The sequence below is a fragment of the Dryobates pubescens genome, chromosome 21 (genome assembly GCF_014839835.1).
Source record: "Dryobates pubescens isolate bDryPub1 chromosome 21, bDryPub1.pri, whole genome shotgun sequence".
NCBI lineage: Eukaryota > Metazoa > Chordata > Aves > Piciformes > Picidae > Dryobates > Dryobates pubescens.
Genome location: NC_071632.1, coordinates 11,260,070 through 11,280,799, shown reverse-complemented (window position 1 = coordinate 11,280,799; position 20,730 = coordinate 11,260,070). Strand labels below are relative to the sequence as shown.

At 45.8% G+C, this 20,730-nt stretch overlaps 1 protein-coding gene across 1 annotated transcript; it reads right to left on the bottom strand.

Annotated features, from left to right (window-relative positions):
- Window positions 1–11,211: 11,211 nt before the first annotated feature.
- LOC104298528 (mycocerosic acid synthase-like polyketide synthase) lies at window positions 11,212–20,427 on the bottom strand. The gene is given in 7 exon segments (XM_009898613.2): window positions 11,212–16,791; window positions 17,074–17,255; window positions 17,354–17,557; window positions 17,897–18,057; window positions 19,249–19,402; window positions 20,312–20,393; window positions 20,395–20,427. Coding segments are annotated over 7 exon segments (6,375 nt in total). The 3' UTR covers window positions 11,212–11,232.
- Between the last annotated feature and the right edge of the window lie 303 nt (window positions 20,428–20,730).

The window sequence follows — 20,730 nt, the reverse complement described above, 5'->3', positions numbered from 1 at the left end:
GCCTTCTCAAGTCTAAACAGCCCTGAGTCTCTCCATCAACATTCTGTTGTGTTCATACGTGGCAACCCATCCTGTGATGTGCTGATGGGACAGAGGAGCTTGTTTTGAATAAAAGCTAAGAATATATGAGGTATAGGGACAAGACACTGGGCAAAAGGCCAGTTTATAATTTGTAGTCAATTAAATGAATGATGGAAGCTGATATTTGTCATTCTGGGGGAGGAAAAAATATTTAGGAGTTATTAAAACATTTAGTCCAAATCTGCAGCTGTGAAGTGTCTTCTGAGAGATACAGCAAGGGTTTGCCTCTGCTCCATCCGCATTTCTGACCCAGCTGCATGAGACCCAGTAGACTGGGCAGAATCTTTCCATTTCCTTCATGTTCTCTCTGTTTAGGGGTACAATGGACTGGAAGTCAAGTCAAGGCCTCAGTGGCAAACAGCTGGGAGGTCGCAAGCCGGCGCTACTGCACGGCTCAGCTGCCAGAGGGCGCGGCACGGAGAGAGGCCAGAAGGGACTTGAGGCAGCCGCCCTCTGCTGGGCACACAGTGGAACTGTCATTGGCGGGGAAGGCGGTGGGGGGTGAGGGGAAGGGAAGGGAAGGGAAGGGAAGGGAAGGGAAGGGAAGGGAAGGGAAGGGAAGGGAAGGGAAGGGAAGGGAAGGGAAGGGAAGGGAAGGGAAGGGAAGGGAAGGGAAGGGAAGGGAAGGGAAGGGAAGGGAAGGGAAGGGAAGGGAAGGGAAGGGAAGGGAAGGGAAGGGAAGGGAAGGCTTGAAGAGAGCATGGCACTGCAAGTACTGCATGGACCTCATGAGGTCAGCAGAAACAAGATATTGCACTCAGTGGTGCAGTCAGAGCAGGGCAGGGCAAGGGGCTTCCTGCAGTGATCCACTCTGCACAGCAGGGGTTTATCAGCCTCCAGAAAGTGCTCGGTGTGGGGGGCACTGAGAAACGACTAGGGGCTGGGAGCTCCTCCCTAAAAGGAATGGGGAAGCTGGATGCCTTTCGAGTAGAAATAAAACCCACATACTTGTCCCACCCTTTCCACAGAATTGCCTCAAATACAAAGAAAGATACAGCCCAAACGTCATTGCACTGACTAGAAGAGAAGTGATACTTCAACTTCTGTGGCAGGCCAGAGCTGTGTCCCTGCAGTTTCACAGTGCAGACCAGCATACCAAGTTAACCCTTGGCCCAACACATCCTAGTTTGGTTCTTGTCAGCACTTGTTCAGATTGTCACACCCATCAAGGGTAGTTGCACTGTTTAGTGAACACTGCAAAATTTGCAGGAGGAAATAAAATTTTCAGGATACAGATGCAGGTGATGCTACACTTACTGGCAGTGGTCACTGTTCTCAGGCTCTATTCCATAATAGCAACCCTAACTTTTCAATACATTTTATGTTAATGCTTGGATGTCCTGCACCTGTTCTTTCTCTTTATTTGACAAATGGAATTGTCAAAGTGAATTTAAGTTGAGCAAAATGCCAGATTTTTGTTTAGCTTTTGCAGTTTTGCCACTGCAACCTCTGCCTTTGAAGTCCACAACTAGCAAGGAAAGAGCCTTTGAGGAAGCAAGACTTTGTGCTTCTCAGCAGCAGGCACGCAGGCAGACCATGAGGGTTTTTGTAATCAAATGGTACTGTGGCCATAGAAAACTCCCATGAACAATTCAGATAAAGAGCAAATGATGCACAGGAAGGTTTCCAGTCAGGATTACTTCCCAGGTCAAACAGACTTGTGATACTCAGTGAACAAGGAGGAGTACTCCTTTTTGGCCCAGTGTCAATTGCATATTGCTTAACCACTCTTTGAGGACATGTTTTTACAGAATCTTGGGGGTTTCTCCTATTTATCTGTTAATTGCTTGCCTATAAATATCACAGCCTCAAGTTCCTTGAGCATTGCTCTGTGACTTCCTCTGCTGAAGAAGCCATCCCGGGCAGTGTTGAATCCACTTCTGTTGGTTTAAATCCAGTACCTTCTTTTTATTTATTTTTTTCCTCATGGTTTCTAGTACTGGATTTAAGCTGTGGAACACAGCTGGGACATTTAAAAAAATGAAGACAGACATTTCTTCTGCTGAGTACTAAACCAAACTATCTCTGAAAAGCACAAGACACTTGGCATTTCTATGGGCAAGTAACTTAGCAAGTCCAGAGACAGCAGTTGACTTTTTGCATTCAGCTGCTCAGCTGTGTTTTCTGTTGCCAGTTTGAAGTATTAATTTCAAGTGTGGAAAGCAGAAGTAATTCCAGTGCTCCTCTACAGGGAGGAGCAGGCTGTATTTGCATGAGAGCCATTTGAGACTCTCTTTCTTGTGAACCTAGCCCAGCTCATCCTCATTCTGTCCCAAACTCACCAGCTGCTTCTTGTTTGCACAGAGATGCTGAAAACAGGAGGTTTCACTTTATAACTCTGCCATGCAGATATTTAAGGAGTGCAAATATTGAGCAGTCTCTTCCCTGATGTGATGTGCGCATCCTTAGAAACAAATTTAATTAACCCCAGTTGATTTTTAACCAAGTCAACCTTCACAGTAATCACTCATGAAGACTGCTCAACTGATAAATGGTCAACTTGATAAACAGAGCAGGAGGAGTTTGAAGCCATACTAGATTTGCAACCAGAGTAAGGACCATCTGTTCTGATTTGCTACACTAGTATTAATAGCATATAATCTATAAAATACAGCCATGATATTCATTCAGAAATGTCAACAGGAATTATCAAAGCTCTTCCTGCCATGGGGGCTGTAACTGCAGTGTTCAACAGCTCTGGAGTTTCCATAGGTTTTAATTACTTCTGTGTATCTGAGGAGATCATGTCTCAAACTGTACAAACCCTCTGTGTCTCACCCTGAAACTACTGACTTGATCAACCCCAAATCTTTGGATCTGTGTTCAGTGCCCATGTCACAAATTCCAAGTGTCTTGCTGTCCTCCATGTGAAAACTGCATGACTTCTGCAGTATCCTTTTCCCACCAGAGTGCCCAGGGAATAACTGCTGCATACTCATTTCTACTCTGAAGAGCAGCTAATGAGGAGCTTGCTTTATGCAGAAAGCCTTTCTGAAGACCATCACCTTCTGTTTGAAAACCTGGACTATTTTATTAACACTTCTGCTGACCAAAAAAAAAAAAAACCAACCACACCACACCACCTTGTTGCTAAACACAGGCCAGCTCTTGTGGTTTTAAACCCTAAGAGCCCTCCCTGTGAGTTTCTGTTCACAGTTAGCTATGAGTAAAATGTGTTAGCTTCAGCAGATCTGCTCAGTGGAGTAAGTTTTCCCCACAACAAACTGCTGGCTAAGCTGTCAGTTCGTGGCTTGGACCGCAACACTCTGTGCTGGGTTAGGAACTGGCTGGAGGGCTGAAGCCAGAGAGTGGTGGTGAATGGTGCCACATCCAGCTGGCAGCCAGTCACCAGTGGCATCCCCCAGGGATCAGTACTGGGCCCCATCCTCTTTAATATCTTCATTGATGATCTGGATGAGGGGATTGAGTCAGTCATCAGCAAATTTGCAGATGACACCAAGTTGGGAGCAGATGTTGGTCAGTTAGAGGGTTGAAAGGCTCTGCAGAGGGACCTCGACTGACTGGACAGATGGGTGGAGTCCAATGGGATGGCATTCAACAAATCCAAGTGCCAGGCGCTGCACTTTGGCCATGGCAACCCCATGCAGAGCTACAGGCTGGGGTCAGAGTGGCTGGAGAGCTGCCAAACAGAGAGGGACCTGGGGGTGCTGATTGACAGCCACCTAAATATGAGCCAGCAGTGTGCCCAGGTGGCCAAGGGCATCCTGGCCTGCATTAGGAATAGTGTGGCCAGCAGGAGCAGGGAAGTCATTGTGCCCCTGTACTCTGCATTGGTTAGGCCGCACCTTGAGTACTGTGTCCAGTTCTGGGCCCCTCAGTTTAAGAAGGACATCGAGACACTTGAATGTGTCCAGAGAAGGGCAACAAGGCTGGGGAGAGGCCTTGAGCACAAGCCCTATGAGGAGAGGCTGAGGGAGCTGGGATTGTTTAGCCTGGAGAAGAGGAGGCTCGGGGTGACCTCATTGCTCTCTACAACTACCTGAAGGGTGGTTGTAGCCAGGAAGGGATTGGTCTCTTCTCCCAGGCAACTAGCACCAGAACAAAGAGACACACTCTCAAGATGCACCAGGGGAAGTTTAGGCTCAAGGTGAGGAGAAAGTTCTTCACCAAGAGAGTCATTCGTCATTGGAATGTGCTGCCCAGGGAGGTGGTGGAGTCACCATCCCTGGAGGTGTTCAAAAGGGGATTGGACGTGGCACTTGGTGCCATGGTCTAGCCATGAGGTCTGTGGTGACAGATTGGACTCAATGATCTTTGAGGTCTCTTCCAAACTTTGTGATACTGTGAATTCTGTTTGTTGAAGTGCAGGCTCAGGCAGCAAACTGTCAACAGGTATTTTCTCTAAATGACATTTAAGGCAATTCAAATCCTTATTCACTGAAATTATTTGGAACAAGTTTTATCAGCAGAAATTATTTCAAACAGGTAGGGCATACAGCTCAATATGTGTGTATGTATAGGTGTGCACACAAACACCCACCTTTGATCTTTAAAGAACTGCTTCATTTTAAAGTCAGCTCACAGATTATCAGCCATATTTCTATCTTGCAAACTTCTCTTTTCACAAACAGGTTTTGCTGAAAGTGATGCTTACACAACCACAGCACTGCTTAGAGGGTGGGTTCTTGATTTGGAATAAGGGTTGCAGCATCAACAAGTTAAATGTGGATTTGAGCAGTTTCCAAAGAAGCTGTTTTGTGTAATACTGACCACAAAGGGAATTTGCATTGTCCTCCTAGTCATAGCTAGCCACTACAGCCACCACAGGAGGTGAGGGCACAGGTACATTTGTCCTGTGCCCATCTGCCCTTGTAACAGAGGCTTTTATCAAGTGACAGCTGAGTGGTGTGGAACTGTTAAGCCAGAAATGACAGTAAAAGAGATGAGGAAGATTTCTAAAATACAAACTGTCCAGGTAATTACACAAAAGACACAATCCTCTCATCACCATAGCTACCTGTGGTACTTCCAGGGTTTAAAGCCAGGGAGATTTACCAGACAAAGCATGAGTAAAGTTCCTGGAAATCTAAGGAACAGCCATCTACAGTGCTCACTGGGCAGGCTTCCACAGCTCATGAAAGCCAATATTATTGACTTCATGGAGAACAGGATTAGAGACTCCATGCTAAAGGCCTGATTTAATGTTTTAGATCACATTAACAGATTTACTCATCAGGAAGACACCTCTTGTGTACTTTTCCTCCCTTTGTGTTATCACCTGGACCAAAATATTTTGACATTTAATCCTTCCAACAATCCCTGCTTAAGCCACAACACCCAGAACCTGTTTCTCAGGACCACATCCAAAAGGCTTTTGAATACCTCTAACTCCATGACCTCCTGGGCAGCCTGCGCCAGTGCTTGGTCATCTTCACAATAGAAAAGTTGTTTTCCGATGTCCAGAAGGAGCCTCCCACGGTTCAGTCTGTTCAGGAAGGATGCTGACTTGCTGGAACGAGTCCAGAGAAGAGCAACAAAGTTGGTGAGGGGTTTGGAACACAAGCCCTAGGAGGAGAGGCTGAGGGAGCTGGGGTTGCTTAGCCTGGAGAAGAGGAGACTCAGGGGTGACCTTACTACTCTCTACAACTACCTGAAGGACGTTGGTCTCTTCTCCCAGGCAGCCAGTACCAGAACAAGAGGACACAGTCTCAGGCTACACCAGGGGAGGTTCAGGTTGGATGTTAGGAAAAAGTTCTATACAGAGAGAGTGATTGGCCATTGGAATGGGCTGCCTGGGGAGATGGTGGAGTCGCCATCATTGGAGGTTTTCAGGAGAAGACTTGATGGGGTGCTTGGTGCCATGGGTTAGTTGTTTAGGTGGTGTTGGATTGGTTGATGGGTTGGACGCGATGATCTTGAAGGTCTTTTCCAACCTGGTTTATTCTATGTATTCTATGTATTCTTCTGTTGTCACTGGGCACAACTGAAAAGAGTCTGGCTCCATCCTCTTTGCATTCTCCCTTTAGGGATCCTTCCCTTTCCTGGGTTGAACAATCCCAGCTGCCTCAGCCTTTCCTTATATGTGATGAGCTCCAGTCCCCTAATCATCCCAAGAGCCTCAGACGCCTGAAGAGCTTTGCTGCAGCTCTCCAAGGATCCTGCAATGTCTTGTTTTGTTATTAATGCCATTATTTCTCATCATTTTCACACGTGCAAACAGTCAGGCCAGCGTTCCACCAGCATCATAGGAGCAGCCTGTCAAGTAAGATTCATTTTGATCTGTTGACTAAATTAATTAAAAAGTTGGTATGGATCCATTTAGGATACAGCATTTTTATTTAACAGTGGTAATGCAGGTTTGTGCAGTACTAAGTTATGACTGAGGGCAACTACTGTTAGTAACATTGTCACTATCAACTGAATACCTGCTTCTCTGGGACATTACCTGAAGATGAACTTGCAAGTTGGCTTCATAAGATCCTGGGGTTTAGCTGCCTGGGTTCAGAGCCAAGGTAGCTCAGCTGGCACCATGGGTAAAGGTTCTCAGAGGCAGTGCAGGAAGGCCATGGTCACAGCCAGCCCTGGTCTTTGGGAAATGCTTGTAAGCTATGGCTCCATCACCCAGCCCCTGCCAGAGCTATGTCCACTGCTATGTCAGGGTCCTGCCACAGCCTGGCTGTTGCCTGTGATCCGGATGCAGATCACAGCTGCAGGCTGACATGCATGTTATCAGGCATTATTTGACCCAGAAAAAGCAAGAAACAGATATGGGTGTATTTGCAGCAACATGAAGTTCATAGTTCATCCTGCAAACTCCTTTTACGCAACAGGGGGCATGTTTTGATGAATTTCCTGGGGCAGAAAGTGCATCCATGAGCACATTTCCCAAAGGAACATTAGGGCTCTTTGCCATTATTTCTGTATTTATGTCGCTGCTGTTTAGAACATATCTGACTAATTGGATTTGTGGTTGTACCCGAGGAAGGGGAGACAATTGTTTTAGCAGTTTGGCTACATTTTATATCACTTCAGGCTCTGACTGAAAAATTAAGCTTTCCAAGTACTGTGCTGGAGTCGTAATTATCTTATTACTGAATATGGATCTTGCTAATGGGATCTTTCCTCTGATAACAGGACTGAGAGTTTGGAAACTGAGAGCACAGAATCTTTACAAATATACCCCATGCAGTAACTCTGTCTGAGATTAATTGCAAAGACCAAACAACATTGTCACTAAAAGCCTTCTGTTAAACAGAGATACAGGTTCTTTTTTTCCACAAGTGATTTGCCTAATTGCCATTCAGATTTTGATCAAAACATCATTTTTCAGGAGGCAATGACAGCTACAGTTTTCTTCCAACAATTATGTTTGATAGCAGCTAATGAATCAAAAACAGCCCTTTTAAACTAATCCAGAAGCATAAGCAAGAACTTCAAGGTCCTGTTTGTGTTCCAGTTATGATGTTTGGTAATAGAGAACAGCACTTAATCACTGCTCCCATGGCACTGTGGATTGCTTCTGTGTTTTTGCAGTCCATTCTGTTGCTTGTGGGTAACTTTTCCTTCTGCTCCAGCTCATTGCTACTTTCAGGATATCAAATATGTCATCTGTGTGGATTTTCTAGGCTATATTTCTGGTCACATATCCTATGTATTTGTCAGAGACAAATGGAAGATTAGTCAGGGCTCTGCCGTTGCTGTCTTACCCTGCATTACAAACTGCTGCTGTCAGAAAAAAATTCAAATTGCCCCGGCTGCAGCTGAAACTCACTCTGCCAGAGCATTTTTCAAGATCAGGTTTCTTACTATATGTTTGGGGGCTGGCAACTGTCTTGTTTTCATTCAAGTGTTCTAATCTCTGGGACATTCATGACAAATCCCCAGAAGAAGTCAAAACCAAAAGCCACAGAAGATATGAGCTCCTTCAGCAAACCCTCACAATACAAGCACCATCAGTAGATTATGAAAATCCAGCTTTCACAGTGCTGCTTTGAAGAAGAGTGATTGCTTTGGCCAAAGAGCAGCACTGGCTGCAGCCAGATGAAGTTGGTGTTTCAGTTTCAAAGAATCTTTATCAAGACTAAACTAAATAGGTTCAGTTACAACTGCACCATGCATGAGAGATTCTCGTATCTACTTAACATCAAAACTTGGCTGCCTACATTCATCCATGTATGCACTCGTCTCAGGAGCTGGGGATGCAAACGCTGGAGATGTCTTGCTTGACATGACCCTGTCAAGCTCTGTCTCCTTTTCTTCTCTCTTCCTCATTTCTTCTCTAGTTTCACAAAATCATCTCCACTTCTGCTTCTATCAACATAACGCAATAGTGACTTACAAAACACAGGGTGGATGACTTTGTTTTGAAGTGACAACAGATTGCTTTTTCAAATGTAGGGCATCACCAAACAACTGTCAACACCTTGAAGTAATAGTAATATGATCTATATAAAAATTATATGAAGGTTTTCAGTGTGCTTCACATGCTTATGGCTTAATTCTTAGATTACCAAAGAAAGTATCTGGGCAGAGCACAATAACCACAATACTAGAAGCCTACTGGGCAAATCAAAGCATGTCTAGAGAAAGACAACTAATGGCCTTCAAATCACTGAATCATTGGCAAATCATGCCTTATGAATTTGGTGGCCACATTGAAGGGGAGGGCTGCTCTTTGGAGGGACAAGTAGATTGAGAAAATGCCCATTAATTTCAACCATGCCAAATGCAAGGCCTTGCACTTGGGATGGAAAGCCCCCTGCACTACTCCTGCATGTGAGATAGTTAGGCTCCACAACACTATGGGCTGGGGACTTACTGGCTGGGAGCAGCTTGGATGACCAGAACTGGACGGTCCTGAAAAGCAGTGACCAAGCAGGAATTGGCTGCACACACTGGCAGCAGTGAAGGCTAACAACCAACAGGAGCACATTCTGTAGGTTGAGGAAAGTGATTCTTCACCTTTATTCACTGCACTATACTCATTACACCACAGCAGGAACCCTGGTCCAGGTATGGACCTGCCAGTATGAGAAAAATATAGATAAGCTTGAGTCAGTTCAGCAGAAGGCCATAACAATCACAGAATCACAGAATATTAGGGGTTGGAAGGGACCTCTAGGGACCATCTGGTCCAACACTCCTGACAGAGCAGGATCACCCAGGGCAGGCCGCACGGGAATAGGTGGGATTTGAAAGTCTCCAGGGGAGACTCCACAACCATTCTGGGCAGCCTGTTCCAGTGCTGCCACCCTCACTGTAAAGAAATTTCTCCTTGTGTTGAGGTGGAAGCTCCTGTGTTCCAGCTTGTACCTGTTGTTCCTTGTCCTACCACTGAGCACCGCTGAAAAGAGACCATCACCTTCATCCTGACACCCATCCCTCAGATATTTATAGACATTGATAAGGTACCCTCTCAGCCTTCTCTTCTCATGACTAAACAGCCCCTGGTCTCGCAGTCTTTTTTCAAGAATCACAGGATATTAGGGTTTAGAAGGGACCTCCAAAGATCAGAGTCCAACCCCCCTGCCAGAGCAGGACCATAGAGTCTAGCACAGGTCGCACAGGAGCACATCCAGATGGGTCTTGAAAGTCTCCAGAAGAGACTCCACAAGCTTTCTGGGCAGCCTGGTCCAGTGCTCTGTCACCCTCACAGCAAAGAAGGTCCTCCTCATGTTGAGGTGGAACCCCCTGTGCTGTAGTTTATATCCATTACGCCCTGTCCTGTCACAAGGTGCAACTGGGGGGGGAAAAAAGGCGGGAAGAGAAAAGCCGGCGCCGGCTGGTGACCGGCCGCACCCGGCGCCTCCCCTGCCCGTTTTGGCCGGTCATAGGCGCTTGAGGGGAACCTCGCAGCCGCCTGTACCTTGCATATCGGCAAAGGAAAGCATTCAACAGAGGGTGGGCGCCATAGCTTCTGGGCGTCCGCCTCCTCCCGAATACAAAGGGGTTTCGCCACCCCTGCGGCAGAGAGGCGGCAAGGGAGCGGGTCGCACCGCCACCGGAGAGCTCGGCTCCGCGGAACTGCCGCCTGAACCGGGCCCTCCGCACCCCCTGCGCTCACCCGCAGGAGAGATGGTCAGGTCCCCAGATCATCCTTACGGTGCCCCATTGGACACTCTCCAGTAGATCCCTGTCGCTCTTGAACGGGGGAGCCAATAACTGGGCACAGTATTGTAGATGACTAGGGGCTGGTGCCTCAGAGCTGTGAGAAGCTGAGGGAAGTGGGCTTAACTGGCCTGGCGAAGAGTTAGTTTCAGGGGTATCATAGTCCAGGGATGCTCTGTGCACTGGAGAAGAATATGAGAGCTACAAGGGACATCTCAGAGTCAATGATAATTAGATCTAAAAGGGAGAAACAATACAAGAACACCAGTCCCACATTAAGACACTACAAAGTTTCCTTCAGTGTCTTTGGGTAAGAGCTGTATTTGCTTGTTAAACAAGGGCAAGAGTTAGGATTTAAGAAAAGGAGAACTAGAAGAGCAGATGAGGGATGAAAAAAAATAACACAAACATGCACTTTAGGTTTTCCTTTTAAATGTAATTTATTATTCTTGGTTATTTGGATTTTCATAAAAAGTGGTTAATGAATAAACAAGAACAGTTGCTTTACTATATACTTTGCAACTGGAAAACTGTTAATATTTTTGCAGACATAAAGGGGGAAAAAAGAGAACAAACCTTTGAAATTCACATCATCTAGAAGTCTTTCAAAAAGAGACCCACATTTCTGGGCATTTGATAATACATAAAAAGTAAGAAAGCATTCAGGAGAAAATCATGACCAAAGCTGTGATAATTCTATGTTGCTTCACATGTAGATTCATCATTTATAGCTGCAAACAGAACACTCTAATTAAGATTTTTATGGTCTTTAAAATGCAATGTGTATTGAACAAAGTTGCCACATGGATATGTGTATGTGGGGATTAATTGAACTGCTTCAAGTTCAAAATATAGAAAAATGAAGGTACAAAATATTGAAAGTAACAAGACAAACAAATGACTGAAATGGATACATCTAGCACAATGGCAGAAGAACCTCAAGAGGGAGGTTTTCTCTGGGTCAGTGCAGGAAAGTACATTAAGCACTAGAGGATGTTCTACTGTCTGCAGTGGCAGGTTCTGAGATACCACAAAGGGTCCAGGTATCATCAGATTTACACAGGTCCTCTACGAAGAAGACTCCTACAGACGACTCTCATTTTCTGCACTTTCAACTGCATCGTTGTTTTCCTGAACTGCTTCGCTTTCGTTGCTTTTCTCTTCTAAAACTACTACTAAACTTGACAGAGTTGTGTGAGGATCCAGCAGTTTCAGAAGAGGTATGTCCACCTTCCTCTCCTGAAAGACACGGTTCTGAATTGTCATAGCTAACATGGAGTCAATGCCCAAAGACAAAAGTGTTGTGTTCATGGTTAGGTCATCTGCATTTGATCCTGTGATGTCACTCACCACTAAGGTGATGTAGTCTTCAGGTTTGATTAAGGCAGTATCCTGGGCTTGGGTTTCCTCACGTGTTTCAATCTTGTCACTGAATTCTTCTAACAGAATCGACATGAAGCGACTTTTGACTGAAGCAATCCGAGAGAAAACATGATGAAATAAAGCTTGGAAGTTTAATTTGACAACAGCTTGCTGAGGGTTATTCACAAGCAAGGTCTTCCTGAGATACTCGTGGATTTCATGCACTTGCAGAATGTCTATGCCCTTGGATTCCAGGATGTTCTGGATATGGCTTTGATTGAGTAGTATACCAAGGTTCAAAGCACCCCAGTTAATGGATTGGCCTGAAAGCCCACAGTTCCTCCTGTAGAGGCAGAAGACATCCAAGAAAGAGTTTGCAGCTGCATAGTTTGTCTGGGTGGAGTTGCCGAGAAAGGAAGTAACAGAGGAGTAGCACACAAAGTAGTCAAGCTGCTGGCCTCTCGTAGCCAAATGAAGATTTAGAGTCCCTGCTACTTTGGGGTTCAGCACTTCCTGAAAGTCAGCCAAGGTCAAAACCTCAAGATGGCCATCATGTAAAGCTACAGCACTTTGAAACACACCTTTAATTGGGCTCCCTGCAAAGATGTTCACAATGGACTGGAAAGCTTTCTCAACATCACTGGTTGAAGTAACATCACACTGCACAAATACCACTTTGCTCCCTTTATAGTGCTGTCTCAAAACATTCAGCTCTTCTTGCTTCTCATTGCTTGGCATTCTCCTGGAGAGTATTGCAATGCACCCTCCTCCATGCTCAGCTATGAATTTCACTGTCTCAAAGCCAAGCCCAGTAAGGCCTCCAACTACTACATAAATAGCACTCCGCTTGAACAGCTTCTTTGGGGGCTCATAGATTGGTATATCTGAAGACACAGTGATGTCCTTCTGCCTTCTCAGTACGGCAAGTGGGACAGATTTGCAGGTAAAATAGGACATCACAGAGTTCACCCTTTCAAAGCTCTTAGTCTGCTGAAAAACAGAACCTGATAGATGTCTAAACAATTTCATTTCCAGAGAACTGATCCATGCATGCACAGTCTTTTGCAGGTCCTTTAGAGATGCTTTCTGGAAAATGCTGCTAAGTGTAAGGATATGGAAGGTGACATTTTCATGATCAATTTCACTGACATTCTGAATACAATCAGACTGTGGATTCCCACACACTATCACCACATCCTTAAGCAAGTACATGCGAGACAGATCCTCCTGAGACAGCCTCTTTGCTGGTGGCAGAACAACAAGGGCATTGCATAAATTTATGTCATGGAACTTACCAGCAGTGGGCTCTGCAAGTACTGCTCTCCAACCCATCTCTTCTGCTGCCGCAGAAAGAACCTGGCACAAAACTGAGGATGTCTCTGTAGAAATAATACCCAGTGTTTTGCCATGTTTCCCCTTGGGTAACCTCTGATGGAAGATCTCCCATGCAATGATAAAGTATGACATACAAGGGACACTCTGAAAGCATGGGAATTTCTTTACATTGAAACAAACTGTCCCTGGAACCCGAACTCTGGATGAGGCAGCAGCAGGATAGCATAAAACCACTTGATCTCCAACTTTAACCTTCTTCACATCGCTGCCTGTTGCTGTTACTGTGCCACTGAAATCAAGCACTAGCAGCCCATGTTTGTCTACTGCTTGTGAATTCCAGTACAGTGTGTTGCCAAAGTTTCGACTAGAAACACTGATGGGAAAATAATCTTCTGAGTGGAGACATATTTTATCCACTTGGATTTCCACACTCTGTTTGTCAGGAGGAGTGGCAGAGCTGGGGTATAATTCAGCAGACAAGTCTTTGGCTGTGTAGGGATCAGAAGTGTACAAAGTGAACGTTTCTGACTTCTGGGGAGATTTGATGGGTTGGTTGCAGTCTGCATCGACAAAAGGTGTGCGTCTGATTTCTGCCACATAAATTCTTCCGTGGCTGATGCAAACTTCTGGGTAGTCTGCAACTTTGTATTTGACAAGAACGTCTGCTAGCACTGAGATGTCCAGGGAACTGGTAGAGCTGAGGTCAATCATCTGAAAGGCAATTTCTGGAACTTCAACAGCACAAGTTCTGGTCATGCCATACATGGCAAACCCACAGTTCAGGTGGTCTACATATCTTTCTGTTGTTCTGTAGGTGATCACTCGCACTGTACAGCGGGACACTTTCTCTCTTAGTGCCACAATGACCTGGCGATAGGCTTCACAACACTTTGCCATTTCAGCTACCACTTGGCTTGGGAAATTCTCATTTAACTTTTGAATTCCCCACAGGAACAGAATTTCTTCATAATCCTCAACCTCCGATCTCATTTTATTCTGTGCGTTGCCTTCCAGGTGGGCTTCCCAGTCTTCATACAGGACATACCTTGAATTGGGATGCAAGTACTTTTTCAACTGCTCAGCTATCCCAAACTTGTCAGCAAACACCAGCACTCTGGGCAAAGCCCCAAGATGTCCAACTGTCTGTGAAAGAGAGATTTCTTTCCACTTGTTTTCAAACATGAACTCATTGTCTCTGGAAGAGGTTTGCTTCATGAATGTGATGGCCACGCGCTTCAGTTCAGCCAAAATGGAGCCACGCTTGTCCATGAAGCATCCACAGACCTCTAGGCTGTTCCCAAAGGATTTGCTCGTTCTCATGTATATCATCATCTCTTCCTCCAGCGGTCGCAGCACCACCAGGCTGCCTATCCCTGAAGGAAAGCCTGCTTTGGACTGCAATGTCCTTGAGGTCAAGACAGCAGTCATCTGCAGAAAGCAGTCCAGCAGCACTGGATGGATGCAGTAGTTGTACATCTCCTTGAGGGTCTCCCTGTTCACCTTGATGCTCGTTATAGCTTCCTTCAGTTCCTGGCAATAATGCACATCACTCAGCTGCCTGAATATGGAGCCGTACTGAAAGCCAACCTGAGACAGCGATTCGTAAATCTCCTCTCCGCTAATCACTGACCTGCATCTTTGATAGACGTCTTGGAAGGAGATGGCGCTTTCTTCCACCGCAGCTTCAGGACCCTTGGCAACTTGGCCTGAAGCATAAACTGCATTGGAGGAAGAGAGGATCTCAAAGGCTGTCACTGCCTTTTGTGGATTCAGCTTGATAGTCAAGACTTGGGAACTCTGTGTCAGAACACACGGCGCAGAAAAACTGATGCTCATCTGGCAACTACTCAGAGGCACTCTGGGACTTGAGCTGCTCAACACAGAGGCTAGACCAAGCTCCACGTAAAAAGCACCAGGGACTAAAGCCACACCGTTGTTCTTGTGCTCATATAAGTATGACGTTGTGTCCTGGGACACCAGGCAGCCAAACTCCATCTTGTTACTGCCCATGCCATAAATCAAAGGGTGGCTGGAGCTGACACCTCTTTGGTTGGCTTGTAGGTGGATGTCCAGACAGGCCATGAGTTTTTTGCGGTCAAACTGATACCGTGGAATGGCCACAGGAACACTTTGATAGCCATCACAGAAGTGCTGCCAGTTGGGATTGTACCCCAGTTCAAAGAGGTTTCCTACCAGGGTGAAGAGTGTCTGATCCTCTGTACCAGACTGCAAGGATGAGAAAACCTTTGTGTCTTTCCCCAGAGTTTCCTTGATGCTTCGCTGCAGTACTCGGTGAGGACTTATTTCCACAAACACCACATTCTCCCTGTCTTTAGCTGCAGTTTTGATGGCCTGGGTGAAAGCAACAGGCTCACGAGTATGCTGGGCCCAGAACTTGCCTAGAGCAAAGTCAGTTTCAGAAGCAGCCAGCCCTGTCAGCGTTGAAATCACTTCAATCTCCCCCTTCTGTTTTTCTAAAGGCTGGAGGCTCGCTTCCAGCTCCTCTAGTATGGTGTCCATGCTGGGGCTGTGGTACGCAGCTGGGACATTTAAAACATGAAGAAAGATCTTTCTCTGGCTGAAAGCTTGAGCTAAATCTCTCTGGACAGCATCCATGGCGTCTGCATTCCCAGACAAGGTGCAGGAAAGGGGGCTGTTGAAAGCTGCAATGCAGACCTTTCCCGAGTAGCGATGCAGGCGTTCCGCGATCTCTTCGACAGGGATGTTGCCGACCACCAGCATTCTGCCCCCAATCGTCTTTGCCTGCAGCCGGCTCCGATGGTAAATCACTTTGACTGCATCTGCCAGGGAAAGGTACCCAGCAAAGTGTGCAGCAGCCACTTCCCCTACCGAGTGGCCGATGGCAGCCACTGGCTTAACGCCCCAGTACTTCAGAAGGGAAGCTAAGGCCACCTGCAGGGTGAAAAGCAGGGGCTGGGCAAGCGCTGGGTTCAGCAAATCCTGCGGACTGTGACCTCCTGCTGGCAGCAGGCTGATGGCAGCCTGTTTCTGGAAAAGAGCTTCTATTTCCTTGCACTTGTCTCTGAACAGAGGCTCTGAGCTCAGCAGGGTCTCGCTGAACTCTGGCAGCGTCACTCCGTTGCCGCAGAAGACAAACACCAGCTGTGGCTCCCCCTTCAACATGGGGAGCTCAGCGCTTGCTGCCGACACAACCTCTTGCTGCAAGTGCTGCAGAGAATTTGTGAGAAAAGCTCTTCGGTACCTGTGGCTGGCGTGGCTTCTTCTGCAGGCAGACGTATAGGCCAGGCTGGGGAGAGTGATGGAGTTTCTGGTGCTCAGCTGCTCAGCCATGTCGGCCATTGTCATCTGAAGGGACTTGCTTGATGCTGCTGACAGCAGAACTAATTCGAGGGGCCTCCTAAAGGCTGGCAGGGGCTCTAGCTGCTTGACCTGCCTCACCACTATGTGAGCGTTGGTTCCTCCAAATCCAAAGCAGTTGATGCCAGCTACTCTTCCATACTCGCTGGATTCTTCCCAGGGCTCTACAGCAGTGGGAATGGTAAGGTTTAACTTCTCTGTGTCGATGCTGCTCATCTCCTTTGAGTAATGCAAGGATGGAACGATCTTCTCGTGATGCATCATCAGGAGCACTTTGATTAACCCTGCTGCTCCAGCAGCTGATTCCGTGTGGCCAATATTGCCTTTCACAGAACCAATTCTCAGAAGGGAAACCTGTGAAGATCTCTTCTTACAGATGACATTGCCTAGGCTTTCAGCTTCAGTAGGATCTCCAGCAGCGGTTCCTGTACCGTGGGCTTCAATGTACTGCAGCACCGAGGGATCCACGCGGCTTTCGTAAATGCTGCGCAGCAGCTTCTCCTGCTCCACTTGAGAAGGTCTTGTGATTGGAGTCGTGGACCTGCCGTTCTGATTTACAGCACTGATGTTTATCACACCCCAGATTTTGCTGTAGTCTTCCTTTGCCTGTTTCATGAAAAGGTACAATTATCTTTACTCTTCACAGGCTTTCTCCAGATGCCAGAAAACAAAACAACAAACCCAAGAACAGACAGAAACTAATTGTAAATGTGTGATCCTTGCCCCATGGTAGGGGAAGTGCCTCAATGCTTCATGCTTAATATGTGCCTCATTCATCCTAAGCTTGATTTATAAAATCTCTTCTGGAAGAGCAACGTTTAGAGCTGAAGATACGAAACTCAGGTAAGCCATCGGGCTTATTTTAGACTGCTCCTCAAGCTCTCTTACCTTTTTCAGAGGTTTGAGGAAAACAACACCGCAGCCTTCTCCCCTTCCATACCCATCTGCCTTTTTGGAGAACGGTTTGCTTATGCCTTCTGGAGAGATCATTTTTGCTTTACTGAGAGATACAAAGGTGCGGGGATCTATTATGCAGTTCACTCCACCACAGATTGCGGCCTCACAGTCTCCTGGAGTGAAACAGAAGCGTGCTCAGGTTGAGAACTGCAGGGTGAGAGACACAAACAGTTGTCTTTCCCCTTGTCCAGCACCTCTTCGGCCCTATTACCTGACTTAATGGCTCGCAAGGCGTAGTGCAGAGCAAAAAGAAAAGATGAACATGCAGTGTCGATCACCAGCGATGGCCCAGTCAGGTTAAACGTGAAGGAGACTCTGTTAGCAGCAATGCTCATTGCTGTTCCGGTACCATCATAATGATTGATTTCACTCACTGCTCTGCTTGTTACAATTTCATAGTCTCGATTCATAAGACCTGCAAAAATATCCAATATGTGTCAGTTTAACCCCAGTGAACAAAAGGGGTGGAGAACAGTTGGAGCAGTTCAGCTGGAAGTGACCTTCAACAATCATCTAGTCCAACCACCAGACCAATTCAAGTCTAAGAAGAGCACCAAAAATATGTATGTGAATTGTATCTTGAACTTCTAGAGCAGCCCTGTAATCCTTACTGAGACCCAAAAATTACAAGTAGTGGCACAGTGCAGCAGCCCTACACCTCCAGTGCTAGTTAGGTAGGTGAAGTTTACACAGGAGTGCTCCAATCTTTAAAACATTCACCCAGGCTTTCTTCACCATAACATTTTCATCTTACCAATAAAAACACCTGTTTTGGTGCCACTGACAGCTTCTACAGGGACTCCTGCATCCTCCAGTGCTTTGTACGTGCATTCTATCAGTAACTTCTGTTGCGGATCCATGCGTTCGGCTTCTGTGTTATTAATGCCAAACAGGTGGTTGTCAAATGAATTGAACCTAAAAGACACAGACCAGAACATGCTACAATGTATGGACAATACGCATCCACTTCAGGACTCAAAGTGCACATATTCTGCAATATTATGAAAACCAGAGCAGAAGAAAATGTTGATAGGCCAAGGATGCTTCATGTCCCACCACAACATAAAAATTTTTATCAGTGGATCTTCATTTCAGAGTTATGGGCCTACTCCTAGACATCTTTAGTCATGTGCTTATCCCACCACTACCAAGAGGACTCCTCAGATTATGAAAATCTGCAGAAAATCTACAGTGACTGTGCTATAATGTGGCTTAAGCAACAAGTTCTAAATAATGTCTTCTAAGTTATTGCAAGATACTAAGCAGAGGACCAGCTCAGATATTTTCTAGAGATGCTCATACTTCTCTAACAATAAACTCCAAATATTTTATCTGTGTATGTGCAGTTTACTCCTCCAGATTTTCTCTTTCACTGCTCTCTTTATCTGATACTTACACATACATACTCTCTCAGTACTATGGAGGAGTGACTTAGAGTAAATAAGAACTATGAGGAGTTGAGATTTACGAGTAGGTACAACACTCACAATAAGTCTGTGATTCCCTGACTGTCTAGCAAAACCAGACTTCCTTACTTTGTTCCTAAGCTGTCACATTTGCCCCCCAATTACAGCTACTTGTCCCTACAAGCACAGGATAAGGTCTTGAGTTCCAGCAAAGCTCGTTAACCTTCAGGCTGAAACTGGAGAAGACTTGGCAGGCAATTCTTAAAGCTCAGAGTCCATACCCTGCCACTTTCCTCTGTGGTCCACAGTGCTATAAGCAGTAATAATTATGTGACAGGCTGGAGCCCATCTCAGATCCAAACTATACCACTTCATGCCCAATGGATGTGAATTTCTGTGCACTCAAAATTCAGACACTCCTACAAGTGACAGGAGACATGGTGAGTGTTTACATTCATGTTGGTTTATGGAATCATAGGCCCTATGTGTGCCCAGCCACAAATATCTGTGCTGAACATGGCCTGCAACTAAAGTTGCTCATCAGTGTCACAGACCAGGAAATCTCTTCATGGGAGAGAAAAGAAAGCCAGTTCTGGGGCCCACTGACAAGCTCTCTTGTGCCTTGCACCCTCTGCACAGCTGAACACATCAGACTAAGCACAAAACAAAACCCAGTGGCACAGCAGTGGAACAGACTCACTCATCCAGCAGAGCTGCTCGCGTTGTGCATATCTTCCCTGGCTTGTTTTCATCTGGATCATACCAGTCCTTGGTATCAAATCTCTCAGTGGGGATTTCAACTGTGCAGTTTTTGCCTTCCTCCAGGACTTTCCAGAAATTGTCAATGCCATCTCCTGTTGTGAAAAGGTTTAAAAGTAGATTAAATTATCTGCTCCCTCCTGCCCCCCTGGCAGACTCAGAAACTCATACACACCTACAGGGAACTCTCACCACTAGGTTGATCAAGCAGAATCACATGTCTACTTACTACACAGCAAAAGAACAACTTTCTGAAGAGAGTCCCTTTACTGGCTGTGTCTGAATCCACAAATGGCTTGCACCAAATCTGTATTTAATCCTTGGGTACCAGATTGCTGCTATGTATTTATTAGCACTTGACTAGACTCAGGCATGTTCACAGCAAGCTGTGGGCCACAAGAGTTATCACTGTACCACTAGGTTTCTACTGAATCCTGGACAGCGAGAAGCCAGGAACTGAAATGTCATGAGGGCAAGAAAGAAAAGAAGGAAAGGGAGAGACTAGCACCATTAGGGCTGAATGCTGCCTTGCAAGGACAAACTGCATTCCATTGTCTGTAATTTTTCTGGAGTTTTTAAACCTGTGTTGAACTAATGCAAAGAGTGTGGACAGTTTAACTGCAGCAGCCAGAACCCAGCAATCTCTCACAGCTGTATAAACATTTCCACTCATCTAATCTCAGTCACCCATCTACTCTCAGCCACCCATGCAATCTCAGCCAGCCATCTAATCTCAGAATATAAAGTCAACTAGCACTTTTATAGGGCCCAATTGTAAATAAAATTGTGTAAATAGGAGACAGCTCTACTGCAGGCTGCTTGCTGCTATTTCAGTAGGCACTAGCAGTTCTTTATTGAAGCCAGCTTTTTAGCTTGTACAAGAGGCAGAATTTAGGTGTATTTATAAGAGGTAGAATCTTCTTTTCCTCCACCTCAACATTAGTGAGTGGCTGTGATTTTCAGTGTTCACCCAGCAGCCTGCTTTGCTTTTACCCAAAACTCACCTCCCGGAAAGTTGCATGCTATTCCAACAATAGCAATTTCATCTCCAGCCTCAATCTCCATCTTTTGAGCTGCACAACAAAGGTATAAGTGTCAGTCAGGTTAAACAACTATGCATTTATCATTATATAAATCTTAGGTTGTCCTGGTTTCAGCTAGGACATAGTAATTTTCTTCCTAGTACCTGGCACAGTGCTGTATGAGAAAAATGCTGATAACATACTCAAGATTCAGGTGTTGCGAAGTAGTATTTATCCTAAATGAGGGATTTTTCAGTTTGCCACGCTCAGCCAGGAAGCAGGTGCACAAGAAGTTTGAGCCATCCATAGCAGAACATATGAACCAAAATTCGGTAATCCACACCAAAGAGGTGTTGGGTGGGAAGCACAGCTCACTCTCAGGAACTGAGTGGGTATTGGTC